The 20,489-nt window shown below is 36.3% G+C and overlaps 3 protein-coding genes and 1 non-coding gene across 8 annotated transcripts; 3 read left to right on the forward strand and 1 right to left on the reverse strand.

Moving 5' to 3' along the window:
- Positions 1 to 1,106: 1,106 nt before the first annotated feature.
- Positions 1,107 to 4,973, reverse strand: LOC118056252 (transmembrane ascorbate ferrireductase 1). Its single transcript, XM_035068407.2, has 4 exons — positions 4,581 to 4,973; positions 1,975 to 2,023; positions 1,650 to 1,849; positions 1,107 to 1,562 (listed from the first exon to the last, which is right to left on the reverse strand). Exons 1-4 carry the CDS (start codon positions 4,722 to 4,724, stop codon positions 1,263 to 1,265), a joined length of 693 nt encoding a protein of 230 aa, XP_034924298.1. The 5' UTR covers positions 4,725 to 4,973; the 3' UTR covers positions 1,107 to 1,262.
- A 4,778-nt stretch (positions 4,974 to 9,751) lies between these two features.
- On the forward strand, positions 9,752 to 14,234 carry LOC118056253 (uncharacterized). The gene is made up of 7 exons (XM_035068408.2): positions 9,752 to 10,170; positions 10,356 to 10,556; positions 10,657 to 10,779; positions 10,954 to 10,991; positions 11,118 to 11,220; positions 11,369 to 13,440; positions 13,629 to 14,234. Exons 1-7 carry the CDS (start codon positions 10,099 to 10,101, stop codon positions 13,873 to 13,875), a joined length of 2,856 nt encoding a protein of 951 aa, XP_034924299.1. The 5' UTR covers positions 9,752 to 10,098; the 3' UTR covers positions 13,876 to 14,234.
- Positions 14,235 to 15,682: 1,448 nt separating this feature from the next.
- On the forward strand, positions 15,683 to 15,754 carry TRNAD-GUC (transfer RNA aspartic acid (anticodon GUC)). Its single transcript has one exon. It is a non-coding gene; the product is annotated as a tRNA-Asp (tRNA).
- Positions 15,755 to 15,882: 128 nt separating this feature from the next.
- On the forward strand, positions 15,883 to 19,491 carry LOC118056255 (low-temperature-induced 65 kDa protein). 5 transcript variants are annotated; one of them, XR_012168043.1, is made up of 7 exons: positions 15,883 to 16,202; positions 16,346 to 16,415; positions 16,508 to 16,721; positions 16,867 to 17,283; positions 17,384 to 18,310; positions 18,401 to 19,011; positions 19,193 to 19,489. XR_012168043.1 is itself a non-coding variant. In XM_073404844.1 (6 exons), the coding sequence occupies exons 1-6, from the start codon at positions 16,132 to 16,134 to the stop codon at positions 18,446 to 18,448; spliced, it is 1,713 nt and encodes a 570-aa protein (XP_073260945.1). In that variant the 5' UTR covers positions 15,883 to 16,131; the 3' UTR covers positions 18,449 to 19,491. The 5 variants fall into 5 exon arrangements, 4 of the variants coding, with proteins under 4 accessions (XP_073260945.1, XP_073260944.1, XP_073260943.1 ...); XM_073404844.1 differs by having other exon boundaries at positions 18,435 to 19,491; XM_073404843.1 differs by having other exon boundaries at positions 15,884 to 16,202; positions 16,506 to 16,721; positions 18,401 to 19,490.
- The last annotated feature ends 998 nt before the right edge of the window (positions 19,492 to 20,489 follow it).

The following is a 20,489-nucleotide window of genomic DNA, read 5'->3' on the forward strand; positions in this document are numbered from 1 at the left end:
AACATGAAGATAGAAAGGAGCAGCAAAGCATAATGTAAATGTAACATCAAATTTACCTTCACCCTTTTTAACCCCGTTTAAGATAATTAATGCTGCTCAACCTTGATGATCTTTCTCCAACCTCATCCATCTATTTATTGGGATAGATTTCGGGTTGTAAGAGTCCACCCGGTATTTTTCCGCCATATAATACGGTGTATCCTAGGGCGTGGCTTCCAATGATTTAGAAATTTTCATAGAACGAAAGGTTGCACGAATTTTAAGCTTATCGTTGGGGATGGGCATTCGGATTTGTGGCTTGTTCCATTTTGAGATCAGGCGGTTTAACTTTCTTGTCTTGGTTCTGGAGAAGAGACTTGAGGGTAGCTTGCGATCCAAAGAGCTAGTAGAACCTCTTGACTTTGAGTTAGAGCTGCTTTAGTGGGAACAGAACGTCTTGACGTTCTTCTTATTGCTTTCCTTGAAGGACTGTCTCCCATCTCTGAATCGGTTACTCCAGACGGGATATGAGCCTGTGCTAGTCGGAGAAGACGCTTGAGTTTCTATTCGGGCATTTGCTGTTCGAGTAAAGAAGGAAAGAATGGCCCCGAGTCAGCTGGAGGGGGATCCTAAGTGAAACCCGAAAATCCCCTGGGTCTCCAAGCTCATCCACCTCTAATGCTACATAGATCTTGAACAAGCATGTCAAATTAAATGTTGCACAAGTCCAGTACCCTTCGAGATGAATCACAGTTTGAGCTAAACATTGATTTTCTATAGCCTGTTTGCGATGATGAATCACAGTTTGCAACGCGGTTAGGCGCTGTCATATGGTATATATAGTTCTAATTTTTCTGTTAATAGTGGATTGAAATAAGCTTTAGCCCTATAATTTGACACTAGTCAACATAGATGTCCTTTGCTTTCGAATAATAAAAAAAAAAAACTGATTTCATCTGTTAATTTTCCACAAGACCTGTAGAAATGTGTGCTCTGTTGCTGAAAATTGGAAGTTGGATCAGAGCCAGCCCATTCTGGTTGGTACAGAGAAACCTAAGCTGCTAAAACCAATATACCCTAAGGAAGTCTATCTATGTTCATGAGCCCAAGTGATAACAATGGTAATATTGTACAGGAAGGCAGAAACTCCATAATTATTTAAGGATGATAATAATTCTACATGTAGAAATACAAATAATAGATACACTAGCCTTCATAAAAATTCAGCCAATGGAAAATATGTTCACTTGATAGCCGATAATATATATATAAATATATAGGCCTTATATGGCAGAATAGCTATCGTCATCTTCTACAGGCGCCTGGCCAAGAACTGATAATATAACAAAGGCACCATATAATACGGTAACCACAGCAGTGAAGTTGACAAGCAAGGCCTCAGGACCATACTTAGCAATTCCAGAGCTTTCAAGGAATGTAAGCTTCTCCAAGAACCCTAAGGCAGCATTGCCAACAGCCAGAATATACACCAAGATGCCAAATAGCACATGCCAAGGGAGGCACTCACTCCTTAGTGTTGGTGACCCTTTAGGGTAAAAGAACACGAGGAACCCATAAATCCACTGCAAATTAAACTACCATTTTTAAGACAGTTTTAAAATAAAATCAAAAGAAAGTCACTATAAAATAGGTTAAGATGAATGATTTACCTGAATACCATAAAGGGAAATGATGGTTATGCCAAGCCATGAATGCAAGCTGTAGAGGTTGGCAATGTTGCTCTCGTTATGATTCTTGAATGCAGCCGCAATGCCAACACAACCAAGAATTATTGCAATTGCATGGAGAACAAGATGGACCACTTTCTTCACTTCTTTCTTCAAAGGAAGAGATTTGTAACTCATGATGGCTGTTTTTTTTTTTTTTTTGTTTTTGGGATAAGGGAGTCAAAAGGAAAAATATCAGTAAGAAAAAACAAGCAAGCAAATCTCTACCATTTAGCTGTGATGAAAGCTCAAAATGGTGTCCAATTACCTTCACCTCCTATGATAATTAAGCCAACTAGCATCAGAAAAGGATGCAGCTGTTGCAAGAAAACAGATACGAGATTCACATTACTAGAAACATGTATAAATATATAAATTGCTGTAGTATAACCAGTAATCATACTAGCTGCCTTTGGAAACGACAAGCTTCAACGTTGGAAGTGAAATTCAAAGCCTCAAACCATAAGAGCTTTACCCTTATGCCTTGTTTTTGCCACCCATCGATGAAGAATGTGGTGGCCCTTTAATCCGAGACCCAAGAGCATGCTAATAACAGTTTCATATGTAATCGTTGACGATAACTCTTTCTTGCTTACAGATCAATGGTACTTCTTTCAAATGACTAAATTAACACACGGGAAAAAGGTTAAAAACTCGAAAAAGATTGCCGCTACTTAGTTTTTCTCTTGATTTCTTTTACAACACTTGTTCTTCCTGTTTGGAAGTAAATGGTTTGTTTTCTAGCCAAGGAAAGAAAGCTCCAAGCTTGCACGAAGATAAAATATTTTCGAAAGATGGGACCAAGAAAACATTGGACAAATCAATTGCTGTTCGGAGCATGGCCTACATGGATAGGTGTGTGCAAATGACCATAATATTGGACAAGGTCTTGGAATATTGTTCATGGATAAAGTACAATTTTTAGTGGGCCTAAAACACGTGAATGCTTAGACAGGTCCACGTATGATGTCCTGATCCACTAATTTTCCAAAACAAAACAAGAGACACACACACTACTTGATAGAGTTGCACAAGTCACGGTGACCAGCGCATTTCACATGCTAGTATCTAATGGTTATACATCCCGGGCTGATCCGCCAAGGGTTAGGTATTTTAATTTTCTATAAATAAATTATATATATACATTTTTTTAATGCATTGTGGTTCAAAAGATTTTAGTACAAATAAAAAAAATACTATATGTGCTAATAAATAAATAAAAAATCATTAAAAATACCTAAATTAAAACTTGAAAAATTAATAAACATATCAAGAAAGGGACATTTACTAAATTATGTTTGCTAAATTTTGTTTATTACATTTTTTTTATTCAATCAAACGATAATAGAAATAGATAAATACATTAAATTGATTGATTAAAATAAAACATATTTCATTTATACAAAAGATTAAAAAACAATTATAGATGAATACAAAAACTCCTCGAAAATTAAAGTATAACAAAAAAACAACCATCATTTAAAAGAGGCTCTCTAAACAAAATAAAACAGAGAAGGGCTATTAATGTAAATATAAATAAGTTTTTTTTTTAAAAAAAATAAAGCATTAATGAAAATAAAAAAATAAATTTTTGTACCTAAATGAAATTGAAAAAATATTGAGGGACTGAGATTGTTTAATTTGCATGATTGTTTAAGTTGAAGGATTAAAGTGCATCTTTTTCAAAACTTACGACACACCACTCATGTTTTCCATGTTTTTCATTTTAGTCCTTCTTCTTCCAATCTCATCCTTTCATAAGAATTTAAAATCACCCAAATAAAAAGTTTGAGGGACAAATTAAAAAAAGATAAAATTTTACATAGTCTATCAACAGTAGATTATAAGAAAATAAACAGCAGATGCAATGCACAGTAATAAAAACACCGTGACATTGAGATTATAGGTAATTAATTAGGTTATTTTATTGCGCTTCACGTGGGAAGGACAGGTAAGGGGGCATGGCCGTGGGCGCTGATCAGAAGGTTAGGCAGGGTAGGTGCGTGCACAAAGGCCGAGATGGTTCTGATATGCAATGTGAATGTATTTCTTCTTTCTTGTTTTTGCCTTGAAGGTTTATAAATAAACTCCCCCAGATTAAGATAAATTATATCAAGGATTACTCTTGAATCCAGTAATTAGTGGTGAGATATTGCTAGCTAGCTCGCTTAATTATCTCTGGTCTCAGTTAAGCTCTGTGCGCTCTACTGCTTTTCTAGTTGATTAAACTGAATATTTACTGTTTCTCTCTTCTAATTGATTAAACAGAATTAATTAAGTTACTAAAAATACATCAAAAGAGCATCCATTCCGGTCCCCAATTTAATGATCTCGAAGCATCTCTTAACACTTTTTTAATAACCTAAAATGCCAAGAATCATGGAAGACTGCAGGCATCAGACGGCAATCCCTTTTGAAATGTTCCAATGCCTGACAAAAAGCCAAGATTCTCTTTCCATTGGCCAGCTAGAGCCTGTTGCTTAAATCTTTACTGTTGTTTAGACTTTAGAGCCGTAGAGTATTAAAACTCAATGTGTTCAACTAACTTGTTTGTTGGCTAATAGCTAACAGTGCCATCTTAAGTGACTCGAACCAACAAGTCTTCGCTAAGAAAAAGGGTTCCCAAATTCCAAACCAACAGCCCTTGACACGAGCCTTTCAGCAATGACAAAAAAATCCTGATGATAAACACGAACCTAGATAAGATCAAGAACCAAAAGGTTGCTGTTGAAAACTAAGGGCAAGACAGGAGACAAGCACAGACACACAGACAAACAAGAATCAACCAGGGATCCATAGAACCAGGAAAGCAAAACACAAAGACAGAAACACACACAGACATTTGTTTAATAAAGATGAGGGCTAGAGGCTTACATTGAAGATGAGATTCTTGTTGGCAGCTTCCCATGCCATGCCACCTCTATAGTATAAAACCCATACCAATACCATAACAGCACCCGCAATTGCAAGCGCGTGTGCTAAAAACGTTAGTGGCAGTGCTCTGAACCCCATAGCCATGGCTGGGTCTTCTTCTTCTTCTTCTTGTTCAAAGCTAAGCAGGGGAGAGAATAAGGGAAGAGAGCCTTTCCTCTTGTCGTGGGGATACGTCTTTTATTGTATTGTTTCGACCAGATACTTGATGCGATTATGACCGTTGGATGGAGATATGATTGTGCCACGTGGGTCTGACTGACTCGGTGACTGCCTTTTTTTATCGTGACTCGTGTTACCCAGAGTCTCAGCCTCGTGTCTCCTCTGGATCCCTGTATTTGTAGTCGCTTTATTTGAATTCTCTGCTCCCATTTAAAATGTCTAACATTGAATTTCTATAGTTTATCAAACATCAATTACCACGCATTTTCTTAAAAATATATTTTTTTTTAAAGTGTAAGAGTCTATATGTAAAAAAATAGTTGGAATCCAATGTGATGTTATTAAAGAATAAGAAAAAATATATAAAAAATTCATCTAGTATCATTATGTATTAGCTTTTGTAGAAAAGAGTCAAACAGATTGCAATTCTATAATATATCGGGGCCTCCCGATACAGGAATTCGAATTAGTGTGAGACTTCAAGCTCTGATTGCTCCGTTTTCCTTTTCTCCCATGATCTATACAGTCCCATTTGGTTGTATATTTAACTAAAACTATTTTTTTTATAGTAATTTAAAAAAATATATCATAAAACCATCTCAATCTAATAATTTAAGTTATTATATGAGATTTCAAGATATAATTTATTTTATTTTTAAAATACCTTTTAATTGAAAGTTTTTTTATCTTAAAATTTACCCATATAAATACTACCTTGCATTTAAATTTTTATAAAATAAATAAAAATAATAAGATTCAAATTTATAATCATTTAGTCATTAAAGCTCTAATACTATGATAAAGAAATCATTTTAATTTCAATAACTTAAATTATTTTGATGAGAACACAAGATATAATTTATATTATTCTAAAAAAAATAATTTTATAATTCACAATACATATGTATTGTAACAGTAAGAATCTAATGAGTTTCTTTAATTCCAACTTTTTACTGGACAGGAGAAGAGAGGTTGATTTTTCATCTTGGTGCACAAGTTGTCCAAGCATATCACCACATGATATTATGGTTTAGTGGTTGAAGGAACTTGTTTTTTTTTTTTACATCAGGTTTAAGTCCCACTTGTGTACGCCTGTCATCCCCGCGATGACATGTTCACTGGGTTTGTAGGATATTCAGTGAGCCCGGGGATTAGTTGTGGTGCGCGCAAGCTGGCCCGAACACCCGGATTAAAAAAAAAAAAGTATAAAGAAACAATAAATGAAAAGACAAGCAACGTTGAGGCTAGAAACACGAAAAACTTGTCTAACTAGCGTTCAAGAAAATGGGGTGATGCAGGCTTTTCCACGAGCACTTTTCCATGGAGAACGAGGGGAAAGTTTGATGTTGACGAGGACAGAATGTCCAGGGGGGTCCTGTTAGCTGTGAGATCTCGACGGGTCTCGATGAAATGGGTGCAGGAAGATATTGAAACGACACCGTAATAGGTCGCTGTCGCGGGGTATTGTCAGCTGAAGTCATGTGTGACATCAATTGAAGCGTAGGACCGTCAAATATCAAATGATATAGTTGGAGGAGGATCCATCTTTTTATCAAGGTGCAAGGGCTATAGCTTAATTACTTTTTATTTTATTTTAATTCATTGGATGCTCCCTCTCGTCAATGCAATGATCATTGTGTCATTCTTGGATCATGCTAGGTAATCTAGTACTTTCTTGGATTTTTTTGAATACACTGTATTAATAAAAAAATATATACATTTTTTAAATCATCTGACAATAATAATAATCTTAGCTGACTTCAGTATCTATGCTGTTGAATAAACAAGACTTATAAAACATTTTGTCAAGTGATGTTGTTTCCGTTAAATAATAAAAAAAAAAAAAACCCTAAAAGTGATAAGTGAATTAATGTGTGTGCGTCGTCATTGATTGCAATGCTGATTCCAGGAGCGAATTCCAGTAGCCAAAGCCGGCCCACCCTGGCACGGTTGAAATGATCTCCGCGTACCCCCTCTTTCTTTTGGTGTCGTCATGCATCATTTCACGGTGATCTTAAAACTGTCATAATGATCTACTTTCGAAGGTGGGCAATGGTGAGTTATATTTTTTTTTCTTCCGAGTATAATATTAATAATTTATTTTTTATAATTAATTGTCGTAATTTTTTTTATTTATCTCTTACTTTTTTTATCATATTATTAAATTAATCAAATTTATTAAATTCAATTAAATCAATAACACAAATTTTAATTTTTTTATTAAAAAATATTACATCATCTAAGTATTTTTTTATATATTAAAAAACACTTGATCCAATCCATATAACTTAATGCAAGCCACCAATCTAATCCACTCCAAAATCAAAACATATTTGTTTGCGGTAATAGTATCCTAGCATTATTAATCAACTATTGGCCTGTGTGATGAGATTTTTAGTTTGTTCGAAGAGCGTGTTTGATGTTATTTTTCAAAGTATTTTTTGCTTGAAAATATATTAAAATTATATATTTTATATTTTTAAAATTTATTTTTAATATTAAAACATCAAAAAAATGCAAAAACACAAATAAAAAAATTAATTTGAAGTGAAAAAAATAAAATTTAATGAAAAATCAGTTCAACTACACCTTCAAATTGAGCCTAGGGGCTAAAGCTAGCCCATCTAGCCAGAGATGAGACTTAGATCAGCAGTTAAAAGCCCATATGAAAGGGCATGGAGAGAAGGCCCAGCCAGAAAATCCTACAGCTTCAAAATTCAAATAATCAAGCATAAACACTCTCAACCTTGCATAGACTGCGACCAAGATTAGTTTATACAGAACAGTGCCTTCATTAGATTAAATCTCGAAAGAAAATCTTAATCTAAGTCTCTAAGATCCAGATTTCTGTTCTCCTCTTAGGTCAACACATATTTTAATTTCTTACAGCTAATTAACAAGCTCCCTAACAAAAGATGTGCTTGTGCCTTCCAAGACATAAACAGTAAGTTAATAAAGAAATATTATATCATAAATATGGGCAAGTTTGACTTTTACTTTTTCTTTTTTCTTATCATAATACGTACATGAAGTATATTTCAAACCTTTCGGCAAACACACTACCCGCACGCTGATCATCCCATATTTGCATCGAAAGTGAAGTGATCGAAGCAAATCTTACAATCTAGCTTACGTTACGTGTGAGAAAATATTCTCACTTTCAATATTGGCACTTAGCAGGACTTCCATCGTTCTCAATGAAAAGAAAAAGAAAAAAGAGTTAGCATGCAAACATCATACATGCATGGTTCTATCTCTCTATGCATACACACACACACACACCATGTCTATATTCTATATATTTATGATGTTGAAGGGTTGTTTTCTCTGGGGAGCATGGTAGGAAAGGTCTCCTTTGCTTGCTTAATTATAACAACATGAAAAGAAAAAGGAAAAGGAAAAGGAGATGGAATCAATATCCTTCTCAATTGAATTCTTTGTGTTTTGCATACTTTCAATCATTGTATATGAGACGTTAACCCATAATTTAATCATTTTAATTATATGAGCACTAGTACAGGAAAATTTGCAGAAGAAAGAGAGCACATGTAGCCACATGCTAGCACTCATTCACAGATCAGCAACTTAGCCGGGGGGTTTTGACCACAAACAAGGCACCAAAAAATGAATGGGGCAGCAGCTTTGCTGGTCTTCGCAGATACGGGAGACGATAAGGATGCATCAACCCTTCTGCGACAGCTTTGTGGCAGCTAATAAATTTCAGGGCCCTCTCTTTTGCCCCACCATTGTCTAAGAGCACGTACCCAACCCTTATTTTCCCTCTCAACTGCCACTCCAATAATCGTGCTCTATGATATCCGTGATCCTCTTTATAGTTTCATTTCAGCAATCTCGATAATGCAAGTATGATTGCAGTTTCAATATTCTTAATGCACGGTCTGACATATCCGGTCTATGTAATAGGACCCGATCCGGGTTTATCGAGTCAATCCATAGTCACCAAGGCAGCTTTTTTATTAAAATAATATTGTTTTTATTTTATTTTTTTTTAATATTGATTTGGATTTGTGCCAACTAAACTACTAAAAACATAACTTGATCAATTTAATTCAATTCTTAGACCTTAAAATCAATTCGAAAATTGAAAATAAACCTTATTTGATTGTAAATTCTCACCAACCTCTCCGAGAATCAATCATTTAATTGATTGGCTAAAACTTTCCATGAGCAAATGAGAAATCTCAACTACAAAATACAAATATTCATTTTCAATGAATGATGATATGCAAAGTTGCAGAAACAGTCATAAAAGGATAGTAATCATAAGCCTACCCAAAAAAACTTCATCATATGCCAATCCCACTTCCATACCTAATAGATTCCTTTTAATTGTGATGTGACCACGAAATAGGAAAAACTAATTTAAACTAATACTAAAAATACAAGCACCGACAACATCACACCAAAGTAGAGTTCAGTAGTGACAAAATTCAGAGATGTGTATTGATGGCATCGCACGAAAATTAGCTGCTTCTACTAAATAAGGTAGATGCAGAAATTCTTCCATCGTTACCTATCATCGCCACCTTATGTGGGTGGGGCAACCTCTTCTTAAAATCCTTGGCCTCCTACAGTTTAATGATCCTGTTATAAAATAGATGCTCGGGGCGGCACTGAATCAGTGGTCCAAAACCAGACAGTACATAGAAGACAAAAACATGTAATGTCAGAGAGACGAAAAAAGTAAAAATAAATCTTAATAAGATTTTAGAATGATATAAAGCATTTCGTTCGTGTTTTAACTATCTTTTATCTCTTTGATGTCGGGAAAGCGATGAAAAGCTACTCCCAAAGACTTTTTAGAAGACATAACATAAAAAAAGTGGAGGCCATCAATGTCATTTAAAGCATTCTGAACGACAGCACCTCATGCCTTCCTGCATTAAAAAGAAAACTTTTGCTACGGTACAGCTATGTTTTGTTCTTTACAATAATACCACATGGTCTGATCAAACTATTTGCAGATAAGCCTCTAATTTTTTTACTCTGTGACTGTTCCATTTTCTATTCAGATTAGACGCCTCTTCAGCTCTAATTCCCAAGCTTTCTGCTGCATCTTAATCTTACTTAAAGATAACAATAAAAAAATACCACTAGCCACTGCAGCCCTCTTTGTTGCTTTCTGGTTGTTTTTGGGTTCAACAGTTGAGAATAGATTGTTTTGTCCTGGCCATAACAAAGCCAAACTTGTTTCAGAGAAGATCCAAGTTAGAAGTACTGAAAACTGAGTGAGTCTTTTGATGAAGATTCTCTGAAGAATATACAGTAAGGTCATAACATGTTCAAGTCATGGAGGAACGACAAGAAAAAGATCAAAGCTACATTCAAACTTCAATTTCGGGCAACTCAGGTACTAATCTAGCAGATAATAAGTATTTCCTGTCACTGATTTGAAATGGGTTTTGTTTATCTGGAATCAATTATTGAATCATGGGTGTGTGGTAATGGTAAGCTGTATAATGTAGGTAGTGTGATGGAACAATTCAGATAAATACTAACAAGAAGCTCTTACCTAATTTTTCGTCTCCATTTCAGGTGCCACATCTAAAGAAACCTGCCTTGACAATATCCTTGGTGCCAGAGGATGTCGGAAAGACAACATTCAAACTGGAGAAAGCTGCAGTTCAGGATGGAATCTGTTCATGGGACAATCCGGTTTATGTAACCGTGAAGCTCATCAAGGAGCCAAAATCAGTAGTGCTGCATGAGAAAATATACCATTTCATTGTTGCAAGTGTACGTTAGAGTCACATTTCAAATCTGTGATGATTTTCTAAGGTATAGTGATTTGTGAGCGAATGTGCACGCGCACGCTAATTACTATGAATTCTTGCAGGGGTCATCCAAGTCAGGTTATCTGGGAGAAGCTTCAATTGACTTTGCAGATTTTGCTGATGAACCCGAGCCATTGACTGTCTCCCTGCCCCTTAAATTTGCCAACTCTGGTGCAGTTCTACATGTTAGTTCCCTCCCCCCCCTCTCTCTCACACACGCTCTTGTAATTCTCTTGATTTGACTCTATCCCTATGTTTGATTCACTCCTAGAGCAATGTCTGTTTTTTCAAAATGTAAATAGACCATGCCATTTCGATATGATCACTGTTTCCTCATATATCAAGTAATTTTGAAACAGGTGACTATTCAGAAGATGCAGGGAGATGTTGATCCAAGGTGAACACAAGCATTAACAATTCACAATTTGCATTTATTTATCTTTTTTCCTTACGTTTTAGCTTCTAATTTAAGTTTTTCCCATCCCCTCTCTACTAATTTACGAAACGGACTTTGTAATCTCAGAAAAATTGGAGACAATGGAGATCCTGTACTTTCTCAAGACCGAAGCTTGAAAAGCCAGCAGAGCAATGACTATACAGATGAAAATGATGAAAGTTTTACTGAAGTAAGGCCTAAAATTATCTATGTTGATATTCTGTTTCAATACAGTCCAGGAAGGGCTGAACTGAACAAGTTCCTTTTTGGCAAATCTTGGAAATGGATGGGCTGTTATTCAAGGTTATAACTGAACTATTCCTTGATAAATGTCACAGGACAGGGACTTGAACATTCTTTTATCACAGAATTCTGAACAAGAAAGCAGCTTCAGATCATCTGTTGGGGGCAATTCTAGCTTCAAATCAGTTCTCAGACAAGACTCAATGCCTCCAAAGGGTGCAGTTGATGGCATCACAACAAAAAACCGCTTGCATCGTAGAACAAGCACAGATTGGTCAATGGGTTCAAGGTCAGATGGAAGTTTAGTTGGCTCAACAAACAGCCCTGAACAGAGCCTTCCAAGAGAGTTTCAAGAAGCTTCAGATGAAACCATTGAAAGACTGAAAAGTGAATTATCTAGTCTAATGAGGCAGTCAGAATTATCAGAACTGGAATTACAGACTCTTCGGAAACAGATTACCAAAGAGAGTAGAAGGGGGCAGGATTTGTCAAGACAGGTTAAGGAACTTGAAGAGGAAAGAGATGAACTCAAAACAGAATGTGAGCAGCTCAAGTCTTCAAGAAAATCTGTTGAAGGAGAATCCCTGAATCGATTGCGAGCCGAGTACGAGGATTCTTTGGTTCAGCTAGAAGAAGTCAGGCGAGAGCTTAGTCATCAAAAGGATTTGAACACCAATCTTAAGTTGCAACTCCAGAAAACACAAGATTCAAATTCTGAGTTGATTCTTGCTGTGGGAGACCTTGATGAAATGCTGGAGAAAAAAAAAGGGGAAATATCTTGTCTGTCCAGCAAGCTAGATGAGGTTCAGGAGAAAAATTGCAAATGCAGCATGAAAGAGGACACAGATCAACATGCAGTGCTGGCACCGGAAGAAAAGGCTAGGGAAGATGATGAATTATGTCTGCTGAAGCAAAGGGTCATAGACCTATCTGATGAAATTGAGGTCCACAGAGAAAATAGAGAAAAACTGGAGAATTATATCGAACAACTCACACAGGACTATGAGAATCTAAAGCAGGAAAACTATGATGTATCTTCCAAGTTAGAGCAGAGCAAGATACAAGAACACAAATCGTCAGAATCTTTGGCTACCATTAAAGAACTTGAATCACAGGTACAAAGATTAGAGGAAAGATTGAAGACGCAAACACAAGAATTCTCAGAATCTTTGGTTTCCATCAATGAACTGGAAATTCAGGTCAAAGGGTTGGGGAAAGAACTGGAAAAACAGGCACAAGGATTTGAAAATGACCTTGATGCCATGACACATGACAGAATTGAGCAGGAACAGAGAGCTATCCGTGCAGAAGAGGCCTTGAGGAAGACAAGGTGGAAAAATGCTGTTACTGCAGAGCGGATACAGGAGGAATTCAGAAAACTTTCTGTGGAAATGGCAGGCAAGTTTGATGAGAATGAGAAGCTGACAAAGAAATCAATATCAGAAGCTGATGAACTCCGAGCACAGAACAGAATTCTGGAAGAGAATCTTCAGAAAGCCAACGAAGAGCTTGCACTGGTGATGGACCAGAAGGGAGTAAAAATGGAAGAACTATCAATGCAACTAGATTTGAAGACAAAACATGTAGAGCAGATGTCAGTGGAATTAGAAGATGCTTCCAACCAACTGAAGCAAGGAGGAGAAATGCAAGAGGCTTTCCAAGTTGAAATTCAAATGCTGAAAAAGGAGATAGAGACACTCAGAAAAGAGAAGAATGACATCTCTGAGCAGGAAAAGGTGAACTTAAGAGATGAAACAGAGAAATTGAAGACATCTTGTGAAGAAACAAATATAGCAACAGAAAGATGGAAAAGAGAAAGAGAGGAAATAGAGGAAAAATTTGCATCGACAAAGAAGGAAGCAGAAAACACGAGGCAAGAATTGCTCAATGTGAGGTCGTTAAAGGATGAAAAAGAGGCAATGATCAAGAACCTTTCATCGCAGCTTCAAAGCCTCAGAGATCAGCAGATTGCGTTAAAACATAGCCTGTCCGAAGAAGAATGGGAGAAAGAAAAACTGCAGCAACAAGTAATCAAATTAAAGGGAGAACTGCAAAATAAGGAACATGGAAATACTAGTGTCATGGAGAAGCTCTCTTTTTCAGATGAAACGAACTCGATTCCAATGGACGATGAAATGCAGATGAACGGAAGAAAGGGTATTGAAAGGTAAAATTTCAAGTTCTTGTTTACATCCTGATTATTGTGCCTTTTCATATACCCACCACCTTTTTCTTGTGTAATTAATTTCCAACACTGATAAATCTAAGCGCCTCATTGTGCATCCAGATATGTCTTAGTTTATGATCATAATCATCACTGAAATTGGTTTCACTCTTCGATATTTGTTTTGACAGAAAAGCAAGAACTTGCTCAAAGGAAGAACTAGTAGTGGGCACTTTCCACCCAATGGATGAGGGTAACCTAACTGAACTGTTGACAGAAATGGCTCAGCTAAAAGAAAAGAACAAATGTATGGAAATTGAGCTAAAAGAAATGCAAGAGAGATACTCAGAGATCAGCCTCAAATTTGCAGAAGTAGAAGGTGAAAGGCAACAGCTTGTCATGACTGTACGAAACCTCAAGAATGGTAAGAAAAGCTAGCATTCTTACTTTTTCAGATATGGGTGTCAGACAAAGAAATGAAGCGTGAGTGAAGCATCTGCTAAAGTGAGCCTCTGACGAGCAAGACTACTGGTCTTCTAAACATTATGCACATTGTAATGGGAGTTGAGCTAGAGGTGCTCTAGAAGCAGGACAAAAGTTCAGAAAGGAGTAGATCTTTCACTAAAAACATAGTAATTACATACTCCTTTGCTTTATGTGGATTTTGTGTGCTCCTTATTTGTGATGTTCATGTAGGCTATATAGTTGATATTAGTGCCTAAGCTGAAACGTGGTTATATTGAGAAACTACAAGACTGAAAGTGAGATATATAAAAAGTGATTCCAAATTTCAGACATCACTGTCTAGAATTTTAAGTTAAACAATGGCAGCATATTTATGTTCATTGATACCTTTTCACATTATAGTGCTTGCTGCACAGCACCGAATGTGTTCAAGCAATCCAATTATACACCAAGACTCTTGGCTTTGTAAATTTGCTGAACCTTGGTGTTTGATACAACCATGGGTGTGATAATAATATCTAAGTTGACTGTGTTAAAAGAAGTTTACCTATCATAGCTATGTTCATCAAGAAAATAATGGCATTTTTGCAGAATGTAGAGGTTAAGATATTGCAATATCATATCATGCGCAGGAAAAAATGGCATTGTTACAAGATTTAGAAGAAAAGTATAGCATTGGTACAGATGTTTAAGAGCCAAACTATAGCTTTATCAACATAACCCCAGATATCTATAACTTTCAGAACAATTCTTTCCCCTCAATTTCCCCTGAAATTTTTGCTCAGATGGTGGTGGGCACTTCCATCAGTCCAGACCAGCCTAGTCTGGCTTCCACTATCATCCATTGCAAAATATAAACCTTGTAGTTGATGAAGTATCTTACTATGATGACAATTTAACACAGCAAAATTTCTCATACATGAGGGTTCCCATAGCATACCTGTGTTGATCTTTTATCACTGTAAGTCCATGTTGGAATTAGAAAGACTAGAGTGCTTTCCTACCGGGATGAACTTAACAAATTTATAGCTTCTTTTTGCTGCTTCTACTCATGTACTTTTCTTGGAGTGCTCCCACCATGGTACTTGAGAAATTCAAGAATAGACGGACTTCTTCTATCAGTAGCCTTTGATATATTTCCTGAACACCAAAAATGTGGAGCAGATGTATCATGTGCAAGGGGTGGAAGGAATTGCTGCAGCAACCTTCTCTTTTCCCTTACCCCGTTAAGAAACACTACAGTCCAGGGAAAACGTGGTTGTGGAATGGCAGAATGGATTGCCTTAGAAAGGGGCGTTCCACTTCCACTGCAATGTGAAATCTCTTTTTTTTTTTTGGTAACCCGGGGTCTTGCGCGCACCACAATTAATCCCCGAGCTCACTAAACATCCTGCAAATCCAGTGAGCATGTAAGGCACCGCGGGGTGACATGCATACATAAATTTAGCTTGAACCCTGATATAAAAAAAAGGAACAATTCCTTTCAAACACTAGAATGTGATATCTCTTCTTTAAATGGAAACCTGGTGGAATTTCCCGCAGCTGTGTAGAAGCCTCCTTCTAGGAGGGTTTTTAGTATAATGTCTAATCTCTGCCAGTCTTTTTAGAGATCCGACTCGTCATCAACTCAAGAAATATTATGTGATTTCTCTATAAGAATAACAATATTTGATCACTTATAATTAATATTTATTCTTCACTGTCGAAGCAAGTTTTGAACAATTTAAAAAGAAAACTTAACATAGTTAAATTATAAAGGAATTATTCTTATTTCAACAAGGTCGTTGTAGTATAGTGGTAAGTATTCCCGCCTGTCACGCGGGTGACCCGGGTTCGATCCCCGGCAACGGCGTCATTATTTTTGGTTGATCACGAATTATTTTGTCTTACGTCCTTCTCTCTTCAAATTTCAACAAGGGTCTGTGTTTCTTGCCAAACCAAAAGCCGACAACACATCACTGGAGTACACTACAGAATACAGATACAATGAACCATTGGACCTTATTAAAACTTGACACCATTTTTCTTTGATATTCTGGAGAGAAAAACTTGATGTCATCCACTGGTGAAATCAACTTTGGTCCTCTCCCTGTAAGTCCATACAATTTGATGATATTCAATAGACCCTTGTGATTTTTTTGATAAAGATCACCCGCTCGGGCCACTCCCATCACTCTCTCTCCGGCATTGCCACCGCGTGTACAAGCAGCTCTGGTTACGTGTCAGGAAATGGAGATATCATGCTGGTTTTACACGTGTCGAATGCCCTTCAAACCCACCTCCATGCAAATGTGGCAACTGTAAGATGTTCTTGTCCTGGTCCCTCTATAAGGTTATTCCATTTTTTTTTCTGGCTGGTTATCGTTTTCTGTCAAGCAAGTAACTGACTAATAGAAACTTGTTTTCGGTCTAATCCCTGGCAATTTCTGTTTTCGCTATGGAGTCACAAATGGCACGCCCACATGGTGTTCATGACCATGAACATGGTCCCAACAATGTTGGACTGCATCCTGGTAAGAACCTTATTTACTTAATTTCCTATGTTATTGAAGCGTGGTTTATGTTTTTGTTAAGTTTTATGTACTGTGAAATGTTGGTGCTAGAGGGTGAAGATGAGCATCGCCATGAGAAGAAGTCAGTGTTGAAGAAAGTGAAGGATAAAGCCAAGAAATTGAAGGAAAAAGTCAAATTACATGGTCATGGTCATGGCCAGGACGAACATCCTGAAGTTCATGTGCCTGATGATCATGACTTGTATGAGGAAGATGATGACGAGGATGAAGAAATGGTTGGGGACCCAGAAGTTCATGGAGCCTCAGGTATGTTAATGTTGCTACTTGCTTCAATGTCTGTATTAATTAACTACTGGTAAATGACCTTGCTAGAGAAAAAAGGAGCTTAGATTTGTGTGCGATGAATTTGTTTTTTGGATTTTTATGGTTTCGATTGTGAATTGAACTGCAGCCTATAGTTCTGCTTCTCTTAGAAGCTCAGCCCATGGACACGGGGGAAGGTTAGGTGACCCTAGGACATATTATGGAGGTCCAACAACAATGCAAGAAGAACATACAGACACTAATCCTATAAAGAGCTCTGTTTTTGGACAAGAGGAAGATGAGTCAGCACCACCAAAGGTTCATCTCGAAAGGACAACTGCTTTTAAAGAAGTACCTCATGCCCCAGTTAATTCTCCTGCATCTATTTCTCCTGCTGATCCCGTTAAAGGTTTTGTTCATGAACAAGAGAGGATTCGAGGGCAACCTGAAGTAAATTTGGAAGTACCAGTAGGGTTGGAGGAGGATCCTCACGCCCCAAAGGATAGACTTGTGGATCATGCTCCTTCCAATTATCAGACTAAAGTCACCGATCCAACTGGTTCTGGTAAGTTCTGTTCAATGTTTGCATGCCAACAAGGCCTTTTTGGTTGATGTTTGGGAAATTTTTTTGTCTTTCAGAGGGGGCTAATTATTGCATCTTGCAGGAGGGAAAGAGGCTGGAATAACTCCAATGCTTCAGTCTTTCGACAAAATGAATATCTATGATGGATCAAAACAAGGAGAAAAAAAGAAGTCATCTGTCAGACCGCGTGATGCTCAGCCCTCTATGTTTCCCCCTGGGAGCCATGACCAATTTTCTGCAGAACCAACTCCCCCAATTTCCAATAACCCCAAAGAGAACCCAGAATCAGGTTCAGAGTCTATTGATTCATTGAAAATCAAGGAGCAACCAGGAGGTGACATTGCTGAGAAACCATCATACCAGAGCAGCAACACTGGAAAAACCTCCTCTGCCACTTCTGCAATTGCTGATACAGAAAAAGCTGCCACAAATGTCATAGCTTCCAAGCTTGGATATATACAGAGAGACGATAATATTCAAGAACATGAAGTGGCACATGAAGGACAAAATGCTGCGAAGCCAGCATCATCAGTGGAATATGGAAAGAAAGTTGCTGCAACTGTGACAGAGAAACTCACTCCAGTGTATGAAAAAGTTGCTGGTTTAGGCAGTACTGTGATGTCAAAAGTCTATGGCAATACTAACACTAGCACCAACACCAGCAATGAAGCAGACAACATGATTAAAGGGAAAGATAAAGGGGTGTCAGTGAAAGACTATTTCGTGGAGAAGTTGAGTCCTGGAGAAGAAGACAGGGCGCTTTCTGAAGTTATTTCGGAGACTTTGAACAAGGGGAAGGCTGAGGCAGTGACAGAGTCGGAGGAGGTGAAGAGGAGGTTAGAGAGTAGTAGTACAGAAGAGTGTTCAGGTGAAAGGGTGGATTCAGGCTCTGTGCATATTCCTGATAAAACTGTGGTTGATAAGCTTAAAGGTGCTGTTGGTTCTTTGTTTGTCAAAGGTGAAGGGTCCAGGGCATCTCAGCAGCATCCACTTAGTTCCTCCAATGCAGGTAGAGATTAAACATGGTCTTGATTTGAATTTGAAAATTGAGTTTTTAGGAAAGAATCAGAAAACTGAGTTCAATTGATTGTTTTGTTAGCAGTTACTCAATCGCTTTCTTCTACTTATGCTAGTGGAGAAGAAATAGGGGACAGGAGACTTCAGGAGTCAGGAAACTGAGGAGCAAGCAATGTCTACTAAGATAGACTGTGTGTTTTTAACATAGCTGGTTTTTCTACTAATTATGAAAAGTATGTTTTCCTTGGTGTTGTGTGGATGGAACTGTAATGAAATTGTAATGGCACTGCATGGATGTATAAATTGTTGTGGACACTATGGAAAACCATTTTATCTAACTCTCAATATCTGCTATGGTCCATCATGTTATATATTTTCTTAAATATTTATTATAAATTTTTTAATCTTTTGAGAAAAAAGGGGAAAAAATTCAACCTTTTAAGTGTAATTCTATATTAACCATTCAAAGTAACACAGATTACTCAAATTGCGAGGAGGAAGAAAATGGGATTTGAGTCTAAATTTTGGATTTTCTTCAATGGACAAAGTGATGGGATAGGAGGAAGTCCAGTAAAGAAGTTCATATAAAAAAAAGAGGCAATCCTTCTGGTGAAAGGGTGGATTCTGATTCTGTGACTAATTTACAAGGCTATGATTGATGAGCTAAAAGGTGCTATTGATTCTTTGTTAAAGGTAAAGAGTCCAGTTCATCTCAGCAGAAGCCATCTGGTTCCTCCAATTCAGGCAATCCTTCCTGTCTTGAATTGAATTTGGAACCTAATCTTTTTAAGTAAATTCTGAAAATTCATTTCATCACTCACATAGTCTTTCTGATTGGCTATGCTGGTATGTCTTTTGCTGTTTTATCAAGCAGGAACCAGAGGGTTTTCTCCTTGTGCCAGTGGAGGGAGAAGAGACTCGAGGAATCAGTAACTTGAGCCTGTTGAATTTTCAGAGTGATTCTGTTTGTTTTAATAGTGATTATCACTATCATCATCACCTCCAATTGTATTCAAGCAAGAAAGTGCAGATGCAGTTCCTCTGTGGTATTAATATTATGTTCAAATTTGAGCATCCAAACTGTGAAAGTTTGGTGTGATGGTGATAGTTGTGTTTTACTTGGAATAAATCAGAAAGATTAGGAAGGAAATAAATGGATGGATCAAGTAATATTCTTGATAAGAAATTTTGAAAAATTATGCATTTCTTTGATGCTGTGAGGTCCATGTTCCTAAAAGCATAAAATTGAAGCTGCTTTGAGTGCGCTGCAAGTTCCTAATGATTTAACTCTTTGACACATTAGACTTATTCTGAGTGCATCTATTATGTGGGTTCGAGGAAATGTGATGATTAAGGATTCACAAAAAATAATCCCCCGTACCATCCACTATTGGATATGGTAAAGTTTGAATTTTTTATTTGAAAAAATAATATTTTCAGATAGAAAGTTTTAAGTTCAAACCTTCTTGGTAATTCAATTTTTTTTTTTCTGGTCAAATAAAATTGTTATTATATTTATTAACCAATAAATTAATCTAAAACCTGGTTAACTTATGATTTAAATTAATTTGAGTTGAAAAAAAAAAAGTTAATTAATGACTTTATAGTTATAAATTTAACTTATTAAAACTTGAATGGTAACCTATTAATCTTTTTTTTTTTTTAAAAAAAATAGTAAATTATTTTGATCTTTTTAATAAAAATATTTTTTAAAATTAATTTGGTTGACTTTCCTAATCCATATTTTAAGCTTTACTATAAATTAATACGTAAGGTGTTAGAGAATGTGATTGTGATTGCTTTTTTAAAATATTTTTTATTTGAAAATATATTAAAAAATATTTTTTTAAAAAATTATTTTTGACATCAACACATCAAAATGATCTGAAAACACTAAAAAAAATAGTAATTTGAAATAAATAAAAAAATAAAATAAAATTTATTTTTTAAAAAAACATTTTTAAAATAAAAAAACAAACAGTCTATTAAATCAGTTTTTATAAATATAATGACGAGAAATGAGACAGGGATCGCCTAGGCTCTGCTTATACAATATTAGGGCTCTCTCTAGCTTCAATTATACCAGTACTTTTGGATATATATATATATATATATATATATATATATATATATATATATATATATATATATATTGTAAATTTGGACCATTG

This window comes from Populus alba, chromosome 15 (genome assembly GCF_005239225.2).
Source record: "Populus alba chromosome 15, ASM523922v2, whole genome shotgun sequence".
NCBI lineage: Eukaryota > Viridiplantae > Streptophyta > Magnoliopsida > Malpighiales > Salicaceae > Populus > Populus alba.

Coding starts and splice junctions, on each gene's coding strand:
- LOC118056252 (XM_035068407.2), bottom strand. CDS start 4,724: ATGGCTATGGGGTTCAGAGCACTGCCACTAACGTTTTTAGCACACGCG. Junction 1,850..1,974: donor AATTATCATAGGAGGTGAAG/GTAATTGGACAC, acceptor AAAAAAAAACAG/CCATCATGAGTTACAAATCT. Junction 1,563..1,649: donor TTTCCCTTTATGGTATTCAG/GTAAATCATTCA, acceptor TTTAATTTGCAG/TGGATTTATGGGTTCCTCGT.
- LOC118056253 (XM_035068408.2), top strand. CDS start 10,099: ATGTTCAAGTCATGGAGGAACGACAAGAAAAAGATCAAAGCTACATTC. Junction 10,171..10,355: donor TTCAATTTCGGGCAACTCAG/GTACTAATCTAG, acceptor TCTCCATTTCAG/GTGCCACATCTAAAGAAACC. Junction 11,221..11,368: donor ATGATGAAAGTTTTACTGAA/GTAAGGCCTAAA, acceptor TAAATGTCACAG/GACAGGGACTTGAACATTCT.
- LOC118056255 (XM_073404842.1), top strand. CDS start 16,132: ATGGAGATATCATGCTGGTTTTACACGTGTCGAATGCCCTTCAAACCC. Junction 16,722..16,866: donor AGAAGTTCATGGAGCCTCAG/GTATGTTAATGT, acceptor ATTGAACTGCAG/CCTATAGTTCTGCTTCTCTT. Junction 18,311..18,403: donor ACTTAGTTCCTCCAATGCAG/GTAGAGATTAAA, acceptor TTTTGTTAGCAG/TTACTCAATCGCTTTCTTCT.